Genomic DNA, 21557 nt, shown 5'->3' with positions numbered 1-21557 from the left:
TTCTATGAAACTCCAAACCCTTCTTTGTTTCACTTTAAATGTTTAATATGCAGCCCTTTAGGATTATGGCTACAAATGAAGGTCCAGCAGGCAGCAGCATTCCACTGTTACACACAAGACTTCTCCCTTGGATTTGACCTCCCTTGGAGAGCTTAGGCAGGAAGTTCTGTAACAGGGAAAGGATAAGCAGGCACACCCCACATCTCTGGATCTTACAGATTAGGGGAAGGAGGAGGAAACTGGAGAAAGTCCAAGAAACATGGCATCTTTTCAGGGCTGGTTCTGCCTTCATTCCACGCCCTTAAATTTATTTTGCAGTTACCACTTTCACAGGTGACCCCTACAATGACTTAAACATGGGCTAGCAAACCACTTTTGACTGAACTTCACATGGAAGTCATGCCAGAACCTGGAAAACTAGATCCCAGATTCCATAGGAGCCTCATGACCTCACCTTGGATCAACAGCTGAGTAGCCACACATAATAAATGGAGAATGCAAAGCAGAACTGAGTGTAATGAGCCTTGGAGTGGACTATGGATGAACAAGTGACATGGGAGCCACACCTTAAACTACTGGAAATGTTACTCATGGTACTATCATGGCCCGATTTTTTGGCAGCTTGCAACCACTGCCTGTAAAATTCAGCCCCCAAACAGATTAGGGAGTTAGGCTGCACTGCTCTGCAGATCTCCAGCAGAAAAGCAACAGCCCCAACAGAACCATTTTGAGCACAAGACCAAGGCTGCTGGGGCAGGTGTTGTGTGTCCCTCAGGCTTCCCCAGGCACATTTCCTCTAGCCCCACTAACTGGAGAGGCTCTTAATTCACTGTATGATTGCACCTGATGTGAGACACAGCCTACCCTCTGCTGTCCCACTACCTGAGATCCCTCCCCACAGCCCCTGAAAGCAGCTAATTCCCACGGAGCAGACTTTACCTTATTGGCCTGCCAAATACTTTTGTGTTCTCCTCACATCGCCTCAGCCCTTCCTCATTTATTGAAAGAACCTGCACAACAAAGAGTGGGGTTCAGAAGACAGTCTCAAATTCAGTAGGTGGGATAAAGAAAATATGTTTATGTCCAAAGACTAATTAAAACTACGAGATCAAACCAGCATAAACTTTTCCCCCCGCCAAGGAATGAACTAGAAATCACAATTACCCTTAATTACTCAGAAATTAAAGCCTCTTTTGGAATCACAGAAAGCAACCTTGAAACAGAATTAGGGCAAGCAAACAAGAGTTTGTGTCTGCTTGGAAATGCCAAGAGAAAGATAAAATCCAGCCCCTGTTTTTAACAGTCATTATGGCTACTCCTGTCATTATTAAGAGTCAAAAAAGTTAGTGCAAACCTGGAATTCTGCCAGCTTTCTGCCTGCAAGCTGAGCAGGGACCCACAGTAACAGTCTGAGTGATGCCTTTAGAGCAAGCAGAAACACTGGCAAGCACTTTTTCTTTAAAAATACATGATTCTTATCCTTGGAGTACAGGCTTGACAAAATCCTGAGCGTGGCATTTTCTCTTCTGTACAAGAGCAGGGACTGACTGGAGTGTGAAGCCCTGCACAAGTGCAGAAGAATCTGTGGAAATGCCAATTAATTCCCACAGGAGCTGCCAGGATCTCTTGCCTTTCCACCAGCCTGCAGAACGCACCAGGAGCAGCTACCAGGGGCTTTCAGATATATTCCAACCAAAACCTGATGGCCATGGAGCCCATCAGAATGCCCTGAGGGGTGGCTGCTGGGGCAGAGAGGGTCCCAAATGAGCACTGCTGCTGTTAGGGGCTGTCAGGAGCACTCACATAGCGCAGCAGGGCCTCCTCCCCCAGCGCTCGCACCAAGCCCTTGGTGTCCATCTGGCCCAGCCTCAGCACGTACAGCGGGCGCCCGTCTGCAGAGACACAAACACACAGCAAGGCACGTTTGAGAGAGCTGCTTCCAAACATTGCAGGTGGAAACAAACCATAACAGGTAAAGCTCCCCTGCAAGAGGAAGAATCAGGAGCAGACGGCAACATAAACATCACTCTGTGCAGCCACACCAACAGATTACCTCTAAATGAGCTGCAAAATGGAGATATCCTGATTCAGAAATAGCTCCCTGACCTTCATGGAAAGTTCAAAGGACTGTGAGTACATCAGTACACTCCAGACCTTGGTATACACAATTAATGATACAGACTATTATTAGCTTCCAGGACAGCTCAGGTACACCTATGAACTGAAGCTTTTCCTGTAACTGCAGAGCTGCAAGGAAGGCTGTGAGGTTTTTATCACACATGATGCAATAGTGCTCTGGAGAGTTTACAGCAAGCTTTCTGGAAAAACAGCCATGCTGACATCTGGGAATTAATGAAACCAAGTGTTAACCCAGAGCCTGCCCTCTGCAGAGCTGGTTGGATGGAGCCACACTCAGCTCTGTCACTGCACACTGTGCAGACCTGGCACACAGCCCTGCTAATGCAGGTTAAGCCTGGTGAGAACAGACTCTGCTCCAAAGATCAGCTTCAGCTGGACCCTCTGCATTAGAGCCCTGCCTTTCCACAGACAGCACACTGGGGCAGCCTGACACTGGCAGGATACTCAGGCATTAGGGTGAATTACTGTGTTGGCTGAAATTGAGAATCAAAGTTTGCATTTCTGATTCTTACTTGTACAAATCAGCTCCCAGGCTCCTCCTAAAGCTGTGATGCACTTGTTAAGCTTTGCTTCTTCTATTCTAAACAATCACCAGCTTATAAAAGTGAATATGTTAGCACACAATATAAAAAGAAGAAAGGAAGCTTGCTACAAAAAAATCTCCCTCAAGTCTTGCTGTCTGTGCAGAGACAGACCCTCCAAGAGCTGCAAGAGAGGTTATCAAATTATCATTAAGTCCTTTGGGACACAAGGAGAGAAACTGCAAAAACCACACTATTAAAAAAAAACCAACAAACAACCAAATCTGCAGAGTCAAGGCAAGTTATTTATTTGGCAAAGACACTGCCCCCATGGAAGTTCACAGTGTTTCATGTTTTATCAGGTGGACTAAAAGAAAATGTTATTTTAATATCGGCACACACTTATCTTGGAATGTACTGTTTAGCTTTTGAAACACTAAACAAAAAATGCTATTAAGCTTCATAGCAGGTCTCCCTCCCTCACAGAGATTCCTCAAACCCAAACTAAGAGCTCAGTAACCCTGGTCCACCCAAATGACACATAAAGGAGACTCTCAGCTGACAGTGCTTTGTTATCACCATACAATTTATATTCCATTAGAGTTTTGTGGTTTTCAAGAGACATTAGATTGAAGCATTTCTGTCAAAATAAAAGCCATTCAGATGTATAGAAATCTGTGCTAATTGCAAGCCAAAATAATTACTTCTTTTCTTTAGTACAGATAGTTCATTCTAGACAACATGTTTCATTATCACTGCTGCCTTTGCTGTAGCACTAAAAGCCACACAGCATTCAGCCAGCTGAAGTTTGGCACATTTAGCATATGTAGGAGGAAAGGAGCAATACTAGAAAAGAGAGCTTAAAAAAAGAACCTACCACTGTAAAATTTTGAATTATAGAGAACTGCTCAGTTCTGAAGTGGTGTTTCCATTATTGACAAAGCCATGCTTTACTTGTGGGCATGCTGCAAGAGAGATCAAAGGAACTGCAGGGGAAGGGAGGGGGCATGAAGTTCACCACAAGGCTGCAGAACTTCTCAGAAGAACATTAAACAAGCCTTTGATGCATTCTGCACCTTTCTGCTCACTGGCAGGACCCAGTTGTGTGCTATTGACAGAGGAAGTCTTTGCAAAGGACAGGCAAGGAACAGGCTGAAAGGGAGAACTTATTAACAGGTCTTTTTCCCTACAATCTTTACGAGCACATTCTCATTTTCCATTTTCTCAGTTTGAGGTCTGTCAAATCCAGAGCAGCAGGGAAGAGCCATTCGAGCTCTGTGATTAAACTTCTGCTGCATCCTCCCTGTCTCCTGGCCACTACTGCTGACAGCATCCTGCCCTGTTTCATATGCTGCTTGAAAAAGGAAGAGCTGAGCAGAAACAATGGTGCCTGGTGGGAAAAGACTCAATCAGAGCACAGATCGCTCACAGTAAGAGATCATTTCCTTATCTAAAGAGCCCAGCTTGCCTCAAGCCACAAATTCCAACATGTTTCATTTCTATGTATGTATTAGCACGAGATCAGTGCACGATAAAGCAGAGGGACAGGGGACTGTGTCAGGCTGTGGCTCACAGCACAAAGGGAATTCAGCCAAAGCTGCTTCTCTTCCTAAACAAACCTGCTCTATTTGATGTTTTTGCAACAATCCACTTCTCATCATTAAGCTGACTGTAATGCCAAATAAATATTCATTTATGCCATCAGCAGACTTATGCAACATCAGAAATAAATTGATTACAAAGATATACTTATTTACAAACACCTTTTAATCACTGAAAGAGCACACTCAGCATTTGCCTAACACCCTTCTAAGCATCTCTGTGTACTATGGAAGTGCAATTAATCACTTTTATTAAGCTCCTGGCAAAGCAAATTTAAGTATGTCAGTATTAGTCAGAAAGACTCTGATCCAGGACTCTGCCTCCAGCAGTTAAGGGCTGGCAAAGGCACTGGAACAGGCTGCCCAGAGAAGCTCTGGAAGCCACTAGAACTATTCAAGGCCAAGCTGGACAGGGCTCTGAGCAACCTGGTCTAGCTCTGAGACACATGGAACAAGAATATTTTAAATTCTCTCTCACCCCAAAACATTCCATCAATTTAAGTGTCTTTAGGACATAACAACTGAGAAGTTCTAAACAGCCACCTCTAGTTAACAGAGGACAACTATCACCTTTGATTCAAAACATAAAAAGGCTGTTCAGTACATATTCTGTTCTGAAACCATACCTTTGTCATGGTGATGCCAGCCTCCTGCATAGTAATCCTGGAGCACCTGGGGAGGGTTCCAGGTGTCCAGAATATAATCCACCTGGTGCTGCTTACGCCACGTCAGGGACTGGCAAAGGATTTCTCTTGCTTTGTCAATGTTGAAGTCCCGGGCACGCAGGAATCTTAAAATGTGCTCATCCTTTGGGATCTATTAACAAAACCAAACCAAACTTTGTATTCAAGGTTTGAAACAAGAACAGAAACTCAAACAATAGAAACTGAAAAATACGCAGCCCTGCACCAATGCAAGAGGATGCTGTGTAACACTGGGAGTTACTCAAGAAAATGAGCCTTTGTTTGAAACAAAATCATGAGCCCTGTCAGGCACTGCAGCTACCCTCATAAGGGATATAAAAATTTCATGAACTCTAATGCAATCATTCCTACCTGTATGACCATACCCAGCCAGTCCATTTAAAAAAAAATCAAGACAAAACATAGACCTTGTGTTATTGTTAGGTATGGGGAAGCTGAGACACACATGCAAATCAAAAGGCACTAGAAAAACCCCAGCCTTGCTATCAGTGCTCCACTGCTACCGGTGTTTCAGAGTTTAAGACTCTGATGTTTGGCCAAAACAAACAAACGTAAGAATAAGGTCATTGTAGAAACCAGGACTTACAAATCTGATGTTATTCCCTGGTGGGAATTTAACTGACATTCTGAGAGGCTTTCATGCTAATTATTGAAGTACCTCAGCTGCAGTCAGCTGGACAGTCACAATGAACTCCTCCTATTTCCACAGCTTAAATTTAGGTTTTGATCATGAAGAGCCCCTTAGCAGAAAAAGTCAGCCCCAGGGCGTGTGGCAAGACGTTTCCTCAGGCCCACCTTGTGTGTCACACACCCTGAGGCAGGGGACACCCCCAGGAACTCACTTTGCCTTTGTGCGTCTCCTGGAGCCACTGGCGCAGGCGGATGAGGCAGCTCTCCTGCATCGGGGTCAGGTCCCCCAGGTACCTCTTGATGTAGTCTGCATCCAGCTTATCTAAAAAGGGATTGCAGGTGATCAGAGTGGTCCTGACCTGACCTAGGCCAAGCACCAAATGATCTGATTTGCTGCTGTCTCAAAGTGGCCGCTGTGTTCAGCACAGTCAGAACTGAATAAAGTTCCTTTGAATCAATGAAAACATGAGCAAGGCAACAAACACAGTCGTCTTCATGAAGAAGATAAAATTCTCCCTCTGCAGCTAAGGAAGGAACAAAACCAGACATTTGTAAAAGCATTTTGCCAGTATACTCAGATTCATCAACCCACAGCACCACTGGGCTTGCTGCTTCTAGAAATCCTTAGAGAAGCTTTGATCTTCCAGTGCAAGAATTTTCCCAAATTCCCAGAAGACTGTGAGTAGGAAAGTTTCACCTGTTTCCTCCCCATCATTTCTACAGTGATACCCATCCCTGAATTTCAGGGTAAGAGCAGACTGTTCATTTGCAACCCAACGAACAGCAAAGAGTTTTTCTGCTCATCCCTGGTCTCCACTCACAAGCTCAGCCCGTAACAGCTGCTCGAGCTCTGCCATGTGTCACTGCTTGGTGAGCCCACACTTTAACACTGCATGTCACCAACTCAGGAGCCAACGTGGAGCCCCTCAGCTGCCCAAGGGAAGCTGCCCAGTGCTGAGAGCCTCTCCAGTACAAAGCTTCCCAGGAAAGCACATCAGACCCCCATACCATCGGGCGTTCCTGCCGTGGGCTCCGAGGGGCTGCTGGAGGTGTTGAGGATCTCCTTGTTGCTCAAGCCTTCCTTTGTGGCACACTCTGGGATGTTAATGGCAGGTGACACTGGTCTCCTTGGGTGGGATGTGCTGCTCTCGGATTTACATGCAACAGGAGGAGTCCAGCGAGGGACAAAAGTTATTCCTTCTTCCTCCAGCTGCTTCAGGTAGTACTCTATTATTTCTTTTCCCTTCAAAAAAGAAAATTTACTTCAGCTACTGAAAAACCCACACATTTAGACACAGAAAGGACTGGGCTGAAAATTAAGTGATCAGATCTCTAAAGATTTCACTTGAAACAGCCCTACACAGACACACTGCCCCAGGCCCTTAGCAAAGCAGCCCAGCTTTCTGAGCACAGCAGCCTGTTACTTAGCAGCAGCCTCATTGTCTTTTGGTAACTCAGAGCCAGGCACATCTTTTCTAATTGCAGGCTCACCTTTTTAATATTGCTGGTGTATTGCTTCATGGCAATCTTTTCCACTGTGCTTTCAAAACCAAAAAAAGATTTGATATCCAGACTTGCTGACTGTTCAAAGCAGGTCCAATCTTCATTGTCAGGATGAACCTGTAAGTCAAAAGATCATACAGTTCAGCTATCCATTTAGGGGTTTTTTCTCTTTTATAATATTTGAAATGTTTCTTGTTTTACAGGTTCACACAGTCTAAAACATTCAAGTGGAATTTGAGGTGTCTTGCTTCACTTGCTTCAGTTGGGAAGAGGCAACATCACAGGACAAAAAGCTGAGAAGCCCTTCCATGGTCCCATGGCCTGTTTTTTTTGCTTTGGGTTTTTTGGTTTTTTTGTCTTAACAAGAAAGGGAAGGGTGGAGAAACACAAGTGCACCAGGCAAGAGCCAGAGGACTGCACATTTCTACACTGTCTCAGTCTAGATAAGGGCTGGGACTGCAGGGTGTGTGTGGAACAGGGTAAAAGCCTCCACAAGGATATCCAGAAGTCTGCTGTGGCTGATAGCTCAGGGCCAGCTCAGCCAGCCTGAGCCCTGCAGCAAGGGCAAGGGCAGCATGCCCAACAGGTTTCCAAGAGACAGCCAAAACACTGTTCCTTCACTGACCTAGGAGGTACTTCAGCATTCTGTAGAATGAAAACTGTTTTAGTTTGTTCTCCCGTGATAATGCCACAGAGAGAAATGCACACTCCTCACTCAGCTGACACCTTCCCTCTTTGCTTATTGTTTTACTGACATGATCCTGAAACAGACTTTTAGTTGGACTGGATCTTAAAGGGCTTTTCCAATCTAAACAATTCTACAGTTGATGCTGATACTGTTACAAAAAAGCTGTTTTTTAAACTCTCTTCAGCTAAAATAGATTTGTTCAAGAAATTTCTAGGCTAGGCTCTGAATTTGTCATTATAAAAACATCACAAAAGGCTGGATTTCTGAGCATGTAACTGGCCTGATGCCTTAGGGTTCCCTTCCCTCTCAAAACATGCTAAATTTGGCTAAGAACAGGATCAACACTCTATAAGGAGACAACTACAGGAAAAAAAAAAACTCTTTTCCCTTCATTTTCTGTTTCTGCTTTAGGGAATGGGAGGTACAAGAATAGCTTGTACAGCCTCAGTAAGTACAACTCATAATAACAGCATTTAACAATCTTCCTGTATTCTTAGAAATTCAATTATAAGTTACCTTTAATAAAAATGAGCTTTTGGAAACAATTTACTCTTCCATTAAAAACCTGGGTTTGTATTTACCTAATTTCTTGATTGAGTAGAGCAAATGGGCATAGAGGAGTACTGTGCTTTGTACATATTTACCACATGCACTTTTCTGTACAGCATTTCCCCCATTTAGACAGAGTTTTCACATAAAAACTGAAGCTAAGTGGAAGAGTATTCTTAAATTTACCCTAGAAGTTAGAGCAGAAATAATTATAAAAAGATAATAGTGTCAGGTGGGTTTGGTACCCGGTGATCTTTTAACCACAGTTTAAACACAACAGAAAATGTTATGACCTAAAAAGAGTGCTAAAATACAAATAAATCAGTCACATTTGTTAGCTCTGATCTGACCTTTAGCATCAATTTGAAGTTCTACTGCTACAGCACATGCTGTAAGAGCCCATGAGGATGGGCTGAGCCATTCAGAAATCAACCATGACCAGAGCAGAGCAGCAGGCCTGCCACCAGACTCCTCTGCATCAACATTTGCACTGAAGACCAAGAACAATGAAAAAAAGGTTAAACCATAGCTGACTCAGTGAACTTCTGTCTGAACTGAGCAGAAGGCAAATCAGCTGAACTTTCCTCTGGCAGTTCTGTCAGGGTGTCATCAGCCTCACCGAGTCCCACACTGCTGCTACAAAGCACAGATTTGCCTAAACAGAGCTGTCAAACACAGCAAATTATGTTGTGTTCTGCTCTCTGAGAAGATGCTCAAGCAAGAGGGTGCCAAACGTGTCTCAGTTCTTGAGGCAAGCGTGTTACATTTAACACTAACAATAATCCCTCAGGGCCATGTGTTGGTTATTTTTTTCTTGCAAAGCAAAAGCCAGGAACAACCCCGAGCTCTGTTTGAGTCCTGAGATCTGAGCACTGCCTCAGCTCCATCTGCAGCCCCAGCCAAGGCCTGCTGTTACTCACTGTGTAGGAGCAGTGCTCATTAATGATGACTCTGTTAGAGAAGGTTTCATTATAGGCTTCTATATGCAGAGTCCTTTCTCGCCTGTTCAGAGAGTTCTTCTGGACAAAGTAGACGTAGTCCACTCCTGCAATCTGGGGAAGAGGCACAGGTTCTGTTTAGGTACAGTGTTCAGGTGAAGGGGTATCCAGAAGTACAAACCAGGCACCCCAAAGCTCATCACCTTTTTCAGCAGCCGTGGTGCATCGATGTCCAGCTTGCAGCGCCGCTCGATCACGTGGATGGCCCCATCCTCACTCTTGTACTCGTTTACAGTGTCACTGGCTACAAACATGGGGATCAGAGGGCACGTAGGAAACCTTCTCTCATATGCCTGTCACGGTGGAAAGAGAACAAACAGTCACCACCATTAATTCCTCAGGGTGTGCAGAGTTCCTTCATTGGCATCACCAGCGTTTGGAGGCTCAATGCCCTTCAGAGCTTCCCCGGAAGGGGCTGAGCCTTCCTGCAGCCACATTACAGCTGAAAGAGTCACAGTGCATTCCAAACAATCCATTTATTAATATGGTCCTCGCCAGTAAGGCAGTCCTTAAACCATGCAAAAGAATCCATTCCTCCCCTCCCTCTGAAAAGGAAGTTATTCATTCTGTACCATGACAACCCCCTTGATAACAGGAAAATCAGACCCTCCAGTTCTAAAATACCACAAGACAAAACAATTATGTCTTGGATTAAAAAAAAAAAACCACTTACTAATTACCGGTGTTTCACCAAGCTGTCTAGAGGGATTTCATACAGCTCCCCAAGGTCTAATAAAAACATTTCAAAAGCTATTTCTTAAGCTAATAGAGCTCTCAAGCTCCCTGGGCACAGTGTTCCTAATGATTTCACTGCAGTTTATCAGTTCACAGTTTTGTCCAACAACAGTCAGTTTAATACAATGAGCTCATTTCACACTTCTGAAAACGCAAAACTTCTTGCAATAATGCAGAGCTAGCAACAGCTTTGACTTTGGTTAAAGAACACGGTCATGTAAATAACTTTATCTCTTAAATACTTGACACACAGAGAAGATGGCATTAAATCAGACATAGGATAGTTAAGGATTTGGGATCAATAAAACAAGTAAGAAGGTGTTATCCCCACTAGTAAACTTGTTGGATTTTGATCCTAAAACCACTGTGGCTGGAGAATACAAGACAGCTTTTCCCCCCTTTTCTTTCACAGTCTCTAATATATCTGTGCTTCTCTATGGCTTTTTGGTTTTTTATTTTCTTATGGGGTAGCAGTGAAGCAACTAATTCTTTAGCCTGCTTTCAATATTTTGAATTCCTTCATTTTCTCTACTCTCAGAACCCCATTTGCTCTGGTGAAGAGGTAGGATTTTGCAAGATGTCCCAATGCAGAAGCTTAGATAAAGTAAATCTGAGAGAACATCATGAAACAACTCTTTAAAAGAGGTAAAATATCCACTCTGTCCTTTTAGATGATTTCAACTACTCGGAAAAACAGCTGGGCTGCAGCACCAAGAGGGAGAGGGTGGGGGACAAAACAAGCAGCAGCTGCACAAAGTATGCAATGGTGGGGCTGGAACAGAAAAGGTCTCTTAATTCTCCCTTTAGAACAATTAAAATACTTCAGTTTATGACCAGTGTTCAAACCTAGTTTGAAGGCAGTGTTACTATGGTGACAGTGGTGTAAGGCACTAAAACAGTGTCAGCTTTTTTTCCTCTTGTGCATATTTCTAAACCATTTTTGTAGCATGACTGTCCCGAGTTCATAAAGCTGCTCTGTAAGGCAGAAGTGCAGCCAGAGAAGGGGTCACACACTCCCTGCTCCAGCCCTCATCTGTGCACAGCTGGTTGGGTTTGACCGAAGACCAGCAATAATTCCTGGGCTCAGAGATGTGTGCACAACAGCAGGGACAGAGCATTGGTGTTGTAACACAATAGTCAGCACTGGGGGAGCAAAATCTTTCACAGCTCCGAGACAAAGGGAGGACGGGTCCTATTAACATGGAATAAGAAGTTTCTTTTGCCCTATTGGTATGGCAAAGAAGTTCTATTTCTTTTACAAGGCTCTTGTTCTGGACAGAAGGCTGTACATTTTAGTTGCTCACAAGTATCTCAACCCTCTCCCTGAAAAAGTCTCAGCATTCTTTCTAAATTAATCTCTATTTTAACTGGAATGGCTGCAGTTAAATGCTGTTAAAGTCAGAAAAAGATAACATTTCTAGAAGAAGCAGAATTGAGAAGTATTTCTGATTTTCAGATTGCTTCGTTTAATACTTTTGAGGACCTTATGTTACGATTATTTTATAGACAGGAGAGCAGGGGCAGTAAGTATCTAACATTTTTCTCACTTTTTTCAAAGTCTTTTTACATTTGGATGACAAGTTTTCCCCATCTGAACAGCCCCCTTTATGCCAAAGCTTTTGCAATTCTCCTTCATTGCACATATTGACACTTTTCTCATCTTAGTCCTCCAAACACTTCATGTTTGCCCTGTGAACATTTGCAATTCAAAGCATTACCTGCTCATGAGTGTTTGCTGAACTGTGAACAAAAAAACGTCCAAGAAGAATGTGTTGTTTTAAATGGCAAGACTGAACTGAATGTGTTCAATTTGGAAGAGAATGAAATAATTATCTGCCAAAAGCTGGCAAGCTGAATGCTCATTGCAAAGTACTTGAGGGTTTCCAAGGGATTTGCAGCGACTCAGGATCCTTTCTCCCTAAAGAACATGCACACAGAAAACTGTTCACTCGGTTTTACTGGGCTCTTAAATCAGGCTGGTTTTATTTCTTTATGTCCCAGTGCCAGTGTACCCTTGTAATGCACCATTTCTCAGCACAGCCCAGTTTGAATAAAAGGTGATTAGAGCAAACCATGGCCACATCAATATATTTCATCTGATTCAAGCACGGCTGTGTCTTCCACAAGGGACAAACTGCTCCCTTTCACAGAGCAGAGTGGGCAGGGAAAAGCTGCTGAAGGCTACAGGACACTGACACATCTTTCTCCACGAACCAACACAGCACAGGAACAAAACCTGTAATTTGTGGTACAACACAGCAAGAGCCACGTGAGTCAGAGCAGCACATGCACGGCCAAGACTGGAGCTATTCAAGGAGCAGAGAAGATTAAAGAAAGATCAAATGCCGCTTTTATTTTTCAAGAGAACTGAAGGGATTTTGCTGCATTATTGAAGAGTTTTGAACCGAAATTTTTGTCTCAAATCCAGCTTTGCAGACAGGAAATAACTGAACTGCATTATACAGTATTCCTCCAGCAGGCTGATAAAGCTGAGTTTTTATAAAGTGGTGCTCTTTCCTTGTATGACAGCATTGTGGTCAAACTTGGGACAGATAAGTCTCCCTTCACAAATAAAATCAGATATTCCACACTTTGGTCTCAGTGTTCCAATTTCACTGTACAGATACAATCAAAGACAATTAGTTCCTCAAAAGACAAGCAGCTGCAGAAAATCCTGAAGGGCTCCATGCAGGAGCGAAATGCTGCTGCTGTAGCATTAAATGCACCCAATAAAGTGTATCAAGGGGACACTGTTACTGTTTTCCCCTTCACATTTAACACAGGGTGTGACACAGGGAGTACGAGTCAAAAGCACAGATGTGCTCATCCTCAAAACTCTGCAGCTGCTACTGGCTGTGACACGAGGTCACAACACCTCAATACATCTTTCAAAGAGTGATTTTGAGTCCGCATTTCTGCAGTTCCACAATAATGTACTTCCACATTTCCCACGGGCCCCTGGAACATTTGTGTACTCTGATCCGTTAGAAGCTGCATTGTGCATCAAGAAAAACACAGTCTGGTGAAGCAGCTTGAACCGCAAATTTAACTTTCTTAATGCATGTTAACAGCAAGAGCACTGACAAGCACAATTTCAACCAAAATAGCACTGTAATAAAGCTTCTTTTCCAACTGCTTCCCTTAGCAACTCATGCTCAGAGTAGAGTCAAAATAACAGGATTTATTCCACTTTTATCCTTGCTAGTATTTCAGCTGAGTGTGAAGACATGAAAGCAATTCAAAAGTCAGACTATTTTAAACCCATTGCAGTCGTTTCTCATAGCCAAGGGAATTGTACTTGCTGCTGTGGCCCTTAGATTTTGGAATTCAAGTATCAGGAATAACAAGTTCCTTTAAAAATACCACCTTTAAAACAGCACTTAGGTATGACCCCCAACCCAGTTTTCAAAGTTTTCTGGCTTTTTGCTTCTCAAACCATGCCTAGGGCTAATAAAGTGCCTTGATAATAAGCATGTGCTCAGTCCTCAGTAGGGAGAGTCATGCATGCAAATAAATTACTCAGCTTCTCTGGCCAGATTAATATAGTCCCAGTCTCCTGCCTTCAAGGACAGGGATTATTTAGTATGTCCATTAAATAACTCAAAACTAACTTCTACACTTAAAAGAGGAAAAAATTTATTCCAAGCAATCTTATGCTGTGTTGTTCTAGTAGGTGAATCCTCCGAACAGAAATTCTAACTGGTAAAATACAGAGGAATTTCAATTACCATTTGGAAAATGAAGCATACTGAGTGCTTTAACAGCTTAACGGCATGAATCAAGCTGTTAAGATGTTTTATTTCTTTTTGATGTTTTCTGTCTGAAACTGCTGGCAGAGCAGCAGTCCAAGAGCAGCACCACGTTCTCCAAGGACACCTCAAGAGAACCCATGAACAGATTCATCCTGGCAGTCCACTCTTGTCTGCAGCACTCGGTGCTAACTTTAATTTCTGCCTGCAGTGCCTGACCACGTGTGGGTAACAATGTGCAAGTGCATCCAAAAGTTCACTGTGCTCCCCTCTCCACTTCCAGTGTGTGGGATTTCTGAATTATTCATAAACACAAGAAACAAGCAGGGTCACTAAGGCAGGATGCTGCCCTGGCTCCATAGGCTGCATTCCAGCAGCCTGATCATTCTGCAGAACACTGCATCCCTTCCTCCCCTTGCATTGGAGCACTGCAGATCAATTGGAAAAGCAGAGACTCGTGGCAGGGTAACCAAGAGGTTTCAAATTCTTGGCAGCAGAACTTAGAAAGAAACAATTCTGGATGAACTCTCACAGATCAGCAAATACCTTTTCATGCCCTGCATTGTGCTGTTCAGCGCTCCCTTTGCAATCCATACATATGTATAAAAATCATGACACTTGTTCAAGGCGGTATAAAAATCGTGAGGCTTGAACAAAGCAGTGTGATCTCGGTGCCAGTGCCTCTGAGGGATGTTAGCTCACATGGGAGTGATCAGCTCGGGGGCGTGTGTGCAAGAGAGCAGATGGTTTCAGTGGATACACCTCAAAAAGCTCCAGAAATAGGGTTGATGGTAAGGTAACACTCCCAGGCACCGGGAAGAGGGAACGTGAAGCAAACTGCACGTTGGAGAAGCACAAACATCTTTAACATGCAGGTAGTCAGCTCTCGGGGAAGAAGCTGCCCTGTGAAGGCAGCTCTGGAAGGACAAGACCTCCAAGGACATCCAGGGTCCCAGGCAGACCCTGCTCCCAGCAGCACAGCTCCCCTTGGCTTTGCGCAGGAGGTTTAAGTGGTTTTTTCTCTCCGCAGTGTTTTCACTTCATTAAATATTCTCATTTACAAAGAGAGGAGTTCTTCTCCTATTGCTGGGAAACAAAGGCTGCTTGGCAGGCACTCAGTTCTAGAACTCTCTCTGGAAAAGATGGAGAAGGCTTTAGTTACCCAGACCACAGCTGAGGCTCGTGGGGACTACAGACAAGGCAGCAGGAGAGGCAGAGTCAGACCCGGCAGCGAATGGCTGTGTATCGTCTGAACAAAAATGTCCTTTGTGTACCATTTCTGGTCCTCAACAAATATGAGGTTGTTTAACAGCCCTCTGACTTCTCTGTAAATCTTAGCACAGTCTATGCCAACAAAATACGACTAGCCAGAGAGTAAAGAACACTACGACTTACTTTAAAAGCAAAAAAAAAAAAAAAAAAAGAGTTTAAGCCTGCTGTTGCAATTTCTACTTTAAAAAAGTGTTTAAAAGTGTTCAAATAGAACTAGAACAAACACATTATAGCTTTTCCAGCCAGATTCACCAATGGTGAACCTGCTGGCTATCAGAGCAAGATCAACAAACAAAATGTTTGCTTAACAATTTATCACTGAACTGGATTAAGCAATTAGAAAGTTCATCAGGAAATACCTTGCGCAGAAGCAATTTGAATTAAAAATTATAACCCTTCACCTGAAAGAGAGCTACTGCAGAGATTTTAAGAATTAAGACAAATGAAGCAGGCAGCAAGCATTCATTAAAAAGGAAGGCTCTGTTTCATCTTGGTTTGTTAAAAAAAAACAAACTAAATCACAATGCCCCACATTCAAATACACCTTGGTTTAAATACATTCATTTTGCAAGAGGAAAAAGCTCTTCCACTCCACACAGAGCAGAATTCCACGGAAGAGAGGAAAATCCTGCCTTTCCAAGCCAAGCTGTACTTGGGCAGGGTGTGAGGAGCAGAGCTGGCTCTATCCAGCCGTGCAGGCAGCTCTGAGGGCATGATGCTGGGATGCATTCCCAAGGATTCCCAATAGATGTATTCCCAAAATGAGAGCTGATATTCATCTGCCAAATGCTCCCTTACTCTAAGCTACAGAGAAAAATAATTTGCACCATTCTCCTTTCTCCCCATCACACTTCCCTACAACTGCATCCTGACCTTATTTTATTTGTCCCTCTTGTGTCCTCCCTCCACTACAGTCCAAAAAAGCATTTTACCCTGGAGTGGCAGTAGTCATTCTGAAACACAATAGATTGTCTTCACTCTCTGTTCCCTGGTACAATGAAATTTGGCAATCTAAGTATTAATGATGGCCATTAAGTGTATCCAAGATAAAATAAATAACCCTTCTGTAAGTTACACCAAAAAATCAATAGGACGAGTCGATATCCGTAAGACAAACATTTTGCTCCATTTTAGAGACTAAAGAGTTCCTGCTGTAAACAGGAGTGTAAGAAGTGACCTGGAACTTTCTAATGAAATGATCTTTAGTGCATTAAGAGTGTAAGTTTAGAGTACTGTTCATACTCAGTCTTCCAAAGTAAAGCATTCCCAAATAATTGTCCAAAATGGCCCAATTTCTTCTACTTTGCAGAAATACAATCCCACCTTAAAGTTCATAAACAATGGAGTTAGTCTAAAATTTTCATAAAGAGGCTGTGAAAGTTTTATGTAATTATGCATCAAATCCTCGGACTACAATGGCTTTTTTGTTTTTGAAGTTCTGGGGTTTGTCTTCTTTTTTTTTTTTTTTTTTTTTTTTAATAGACCACATAAACACATTATTATACAAATCAGACAAGTCCTAACAAGAATCTACTTTGCACAGATGTTGTTCAGGAGTTGTAATTGAAGGTTAATTATTTCTCAAACAGCAAGAGAAGCAATCTTGAAAAACAACTTTGGATGTTCTCCAAGACAGAGATCAGAGCTTTCAGGTAGAGTATCTGGGAAGAGAAATTGTCAGTGGTTCAAAAACTTACTGCAGCATGATATTCAGATTCTTCAAATGCTTTATTTATGATACTGCACTGAAGTGGTGCTCAAATATACAGCCCAGGTTTACATCTCTTCTCAGAAGATCCAGGAGAGACTCCCTACACTGGATGGGTCCAGACATTACAGGACCCTGCATGGTCCCTGGGCACTCCCTGGGCTTCCAACACCCACAGCTGGTAAATAACCGTGCTCTAAGCTGCCCTTACACACTACAAACACTGAAGGTCACTGCAGAAACCTTTTCATTAACACCACCAGGCCTTCCCTGGGCCTTGTTCAATCATGGAGTGATACACGGACTTGTTCTTTTCAGTGTCCTTCTCTCAAGAAAGCATCTGAAAGCATAACCGGCTTAGCAGCCAGCAAACTGAGCTTCCTCAGCTCACCCCTCCTTCTCTGGAATGGAAATAAAATTCCTGAGAAATTCTCTATGATATGAAAGCAGGAGTTGAGGAAAATGAAGCCATCTGTAAGCAGAAGTGAATAAGAAAACATTTCTTTTCCTGGCATTTACCAAAGCCATTTATTCTTGCCCTCAACAGCTCCTCTGTCACTCAGGAGTCCTGCATAAGAAAAGGTTTTATTAAGTGTACAGAAGTGCATAATCCCCGCTCGTCCTTGTCTTCTCTTGGTGCCTATCCTTGTTTAAGGAGTTCTCTTGATTTAGTCAGGTTTCCCTGAAAAGGATTTCAGGCTCTACACTGCCATGAAAAACCCACTTGTGCCTTGCAAAAGTCTATAAAGAAAGAGGAAGAAAGGATGAGCAGATTTATTCCAACACATTTAAATTCACCCCTAGCTTAACTATATAAAGCCTCAGATTTTATTGCTTCCTATAAAAAGAAGAGGGCAAGACTGCTCTGTCCATTTTTACATCTAGCTGTATTAGAAGCCCACAGTACTTTCAAGTTAAGTAAATACCCAGTTAAGTTTCTTGCACATTTCAAATAGACTCTGCCTGTTAAAGTGATCTTGTCTTCAGTGGATGTCACTGCTGAACAAACAATACCTATTTGTTCTACCAAATAGGTTAACAGCCCTGCCACATGCCAAGCAGGCAATTTGCTGCTCGAATCCTAGAAACCCAGCAAGAAACGTCCCAGCTTCACATCCATTCTGCAAATTCCTGAAAACAATGAGGACATTGCTCATAACCACTACAAAATAACCCTGTATACAGACCCATCTCAAATTTAATAACTGCTTTGTGATCTTGTATGAAGGGCTTTGATTCAGTAAATTAAAAATCTCTATGGAGACAGGAAACAGCAGAGAAGTTATTCTTGTGCTTTGGCTCCACTAAGTTACTCTGAGACCATAAAAATTTAGAGGCAATTTTTTCTTGGTTCCTGGCTTCAAACAGCACTCACCACCACTCATCCAGAACAGCAGGGATGTGCATGAGGAAGCAAAACAACCTTTCACAACAGAGAACAGAGCTTTATCTCCACGCAGCTCTGCAGACACAATCCAGGCTACTTCACACCTATTCAACCTCTCCCAAGTCTTCTGCAGCGCAAAAGCAACGGCTTCGTGTTAAAATTTCAGGCACAACCATAGTTGATGCACACAGCCAATCACAAAAATCATGAAATACCACTGACATGGTGTTGTAAAGGAAACTGGAGCTCACAGAGTGCTGCTTCCACAGCACATCACACACCACCTTGGCTTTCTGACAGCAGCACCTTTCATGTGTTAAACTGCCACAAAGCACTTCCATGCGAAAGCAACTGCATCAACACACAAACACCGACATTTCTGCTCCTCTCTGTGGTTCAGGCAGCATTTCCATGGTTACAGTGTTGATCACTTATTGGCTTTAATTACACTACAAATCCAGACCAAATGCACAGCTTGGTGTTTTAACCAGTCCTAAAGGCAACCCTGCAGCCAGTTCTTGTAAGCTGGCTTGGAGTCCCGTGAGGTGGAACGCACTTGGAATCATTAACTCATTCTGGTTGAAACAGACTGTTAAGATCATTGAGCCCAACATTAACCCAGCACTGCCCAGTCCACCCCTGAAAATACCACACTACTCATTACATGCCCCAGGTCACTGCAAAATGTCACTGAAACCAGACAGATCTCCAAGGAAACTCAGCACAGCATCCACACCATCTTCCCAAACTTTGGTACCAATTTTAGTTTGTCTTGTTTGTGTCTAAACTTCTTTCCTTTGAGGTCATCATCAGACAGAAAGCATCAGGAGTCCTACCAAAACCAAGACATTCTTACTGCACAAAACATGACTCCAAACCACGTGGCCTTTGGAACATTATCTGTTTTATCTCAGTTGTCAGTCAAAGGACACTGCAACAAATTCAGCTCTGGTAGCTGTTGCACAGAAGCCTTTGGAGAAATTCAGGCTAAGAATCAATTAGATAGGATTATGCATGTTAGTATCACTTTCATGGACAGAATTTAAAACTAATTTTCTATTGCTGTTAAGTTTCAGCAGACATCAAACCCTGCCTACTATCAAAAAAATAGTAACAATTTCAGGGGGGGACAAAAAAATCCTTGTAGTGATGTAAAAAGTTTACATGCATTTCAGAGTTTTAGATTACATTCTCTGCAAAGTAAACACAAAGCAAAGAAGTGTTTGGTTTTCTACCAGCACATAAATCAGAAATCAAAAGGATTTCACAGGCAGCTTATTGAAAGAATGCTTCGTTTAGACAGCACCTGCAACTAAATATCAGTAAAACTCTCGGTTTATCCAGGGAAATACTGGACAATATTCATTAAGCATTCTTGACAAATCTGAGTTGTACTAAAAAAAGCATAGCTTCACTTAAGACTGCCCAAAAGCAATGAAGGGGATAGAAGAAAAGTCAAAAAGCAAGAGCAAAAAAAAATAAGTTTCTGGGGGACAGGAAGGTCTGCAGCAAACTTCCTCTGTATGACAGCACAAATATGTTGGCTACAGAGCAAAGGAATCTCAGCCCCGGAGTTCAGGGTTTTCAAGCATGCATAAAATTACTTTAATACTTTAATATTTAATTAAAATAATTTAGGCCTTATAAATAAAGCAGGAGATTCAGAACAGGTTATGAAGCAATCTTCTAGATAAGTGGAATTTTACTGGTAGTTCACTGCTGAGTTATTCAACTGTGGTCACCAACTTACCAAAGCAAAGAGCCTCTTTCTGCACCAGAAAGGAACAGCCAGACCCAGAAACCTTAATTATCATCAGGGTTGTGACCAGTCAATCCACCCATGCGAGCTCTTTCTACAAAGATCACTACTCCATCCCCCTCAGTGCACCCTTCCATGCAAAACCTGGGCATTTTCATTTCAGAAAAGTGCTCAGAGAGAAGTTTTAACAGCAAAATGACAGTGGCCTGATGTTGCATGGAATGACACTTAAAGGGAACTGGCTCATAACTACCTAAGAACCACTCTGCTACACACAGAGATTCCAGCTTCTTCCAGAAAAAAAAATAAAAAAAAAAAAAAAATTGATGATTTAATGTGATTTTATTCAAAGTGTTGATGACAAAAGGTACACCAATTCAGCAGGTAGAACAAACTGGGGATAAAGGATGCGACCTGAAGACAAGGGCTGACATTCTATCTTCTATCTGTAAAAGACAATCTTCAAGAACCACAGACATGCCTCAACACAACTTTAATTTGAAGAGTGGTTACTTCAAGATGGATCTGAGTCATCTGTGGTTTGCTTAAATAAATTTGCCCAGGTGCAATTGTGTAATAATTGATCCTTGTGTGGGAGCCTAAATGTCCATCTTCAGAGGACACCTTAATATGAGGGCAGGACAGAGGAGAAAGTGTAGGCAGGACAGCCTGTGTAGGAGTTTGAGTTACACCTGCTCTGCCTTCCAGGCACACACAGGAGAATCACTAATTCTCTTCCTCCCTTTGGGAGAGCCCAAAGTGACCAAGTGCCACTCCACTAAAGAGTGAGCAAGCCAAACTTCAACTGCAGCCTCTGTACAATCTTGAGACACGAAATGAGATGCTGGAATAGAGAAGCTGGGCAAGTACCACTCCTTCCTCAAGAAAAACAAAAGGTTAAGGAGAGAAAACCCAACAACCATGCTGAATGCAAATAATTTTAACCTTCCTTTCCTTTGGAGTAAGGTAAGAAAGCCTGATCATTCAGGTTAGGGTGGCTTATGACTGTGAGACCAAGATCAAATTGCTCTTGGCATTGCTCTGGTCTAGACTGAAGGTGGAACACCGAGGACAGACTTTACAGCTGTGCTGCTCCAAGTTGCTCTTCAACATACACAGATCTTACCTGGCCTCGTGGGAGTAACAGCAATACCAGATGGACTTGCAATGTCACTCTAACTTGTTTATATCAAAGGCATTTGCAACACTATTCTACATTGAGAGAAAAATGCCTGCCCTGCCCGTGTTCCAAGCAAGACAGATGGAAATCAGTCTGGCCCAGAAGCCACGTAGCTCCGGGCACAACACTTTGTCTGACAGAATGTGCCCTGCAATTAAAGTCAACTTCAGTAGTTCCTGCGAGAGGAAACTTGGCTTCTGACCCCAACTGCACAGGACACGACTGTTTTGGCTCAAGGTTAAAGCACTCTGGAGAAGAGGCTGACCTCCAAAAGAGCATCACAGCAAAGGCTGGCGACAGGCCAGGGAAAGCTGAAATGCCTGGAGACCGACATGTGATTACTGAGGAATGTGAGCTATTCCCAAGCACTTCCTATTTCTCTGCAACGCTGGCAATACACAGCCCTTTACATAACACAGGAACATATCTTCCTG

The 21557-nt window shown here is 42.9% G+C and overlaps 1 protein-coding gene across 2 annotated transcripts in view; it reads right to left on the bottom strand.

Moving 5' to 3' along the window:
• The window catches only part of SEC14L1 (SEC14 like lipid binding 1), a 41415-nt gene that overhangs the window by 7952 nt on the left and 11906 nt on the right, over nucleotides 1–21557 (bottom strand). For both annotated transcript variants that reach the window (XM_066332076.1, XM_066332078.1), the window contains 8 exons: nucleotides 9477–9626; nucleotides 9256–9387; nucleotides 7087–7215; nucleotides 6604–6838; nucleotides 5808–5917; nucleotides 4888–5077; nucleotides 1804–1892; nucleotides 940–1010 (listed from right to left, as the gene is read on the bottom strand). In XM_066332076.1, the coding sequence (XP_066188173.1) occupies nucleotides 940–1010; nucleotides 1804–1892; nucleotides 4888–5077; nucleotides 5808–5917; nucleotides 6604–6838; nucleotides 7087–7215; nucleotides 9256–9387; nucleotides 9477–9626 (1106 nt within the window). The remainder of the gene's footprint in view (nucleotides 1–939; nucleotides 1011–1803; nucleotides 1893–4887; nucleotides 5078–5807; nucleotides 5918–6603; nucleotides 6839–7086; nucleotides 7216–9255; nucleotides 9388–9476; nucleotides 9627–21557) is intronic.

This window comes from Sylvia atricapilla, chromosome 18, assembly GCF_009819655.1.
Source record: "Sylvia atricapilla isolate bSylAtr1 chromosome 18, bSylAtr1.pri, whole genome shotgun sequence".
Lineage (NCBI taxonomy): Eukaryota > Metazoa > Chordata > Aves > Passeriformes > Sylviidae > Sylvia > Sylvia atricapilla.
The sequence above is the reverse complement of the archived record's forward strand: the minus strand, read 5'-3'. Positions and strand labels throughout refer to the sequence as shown.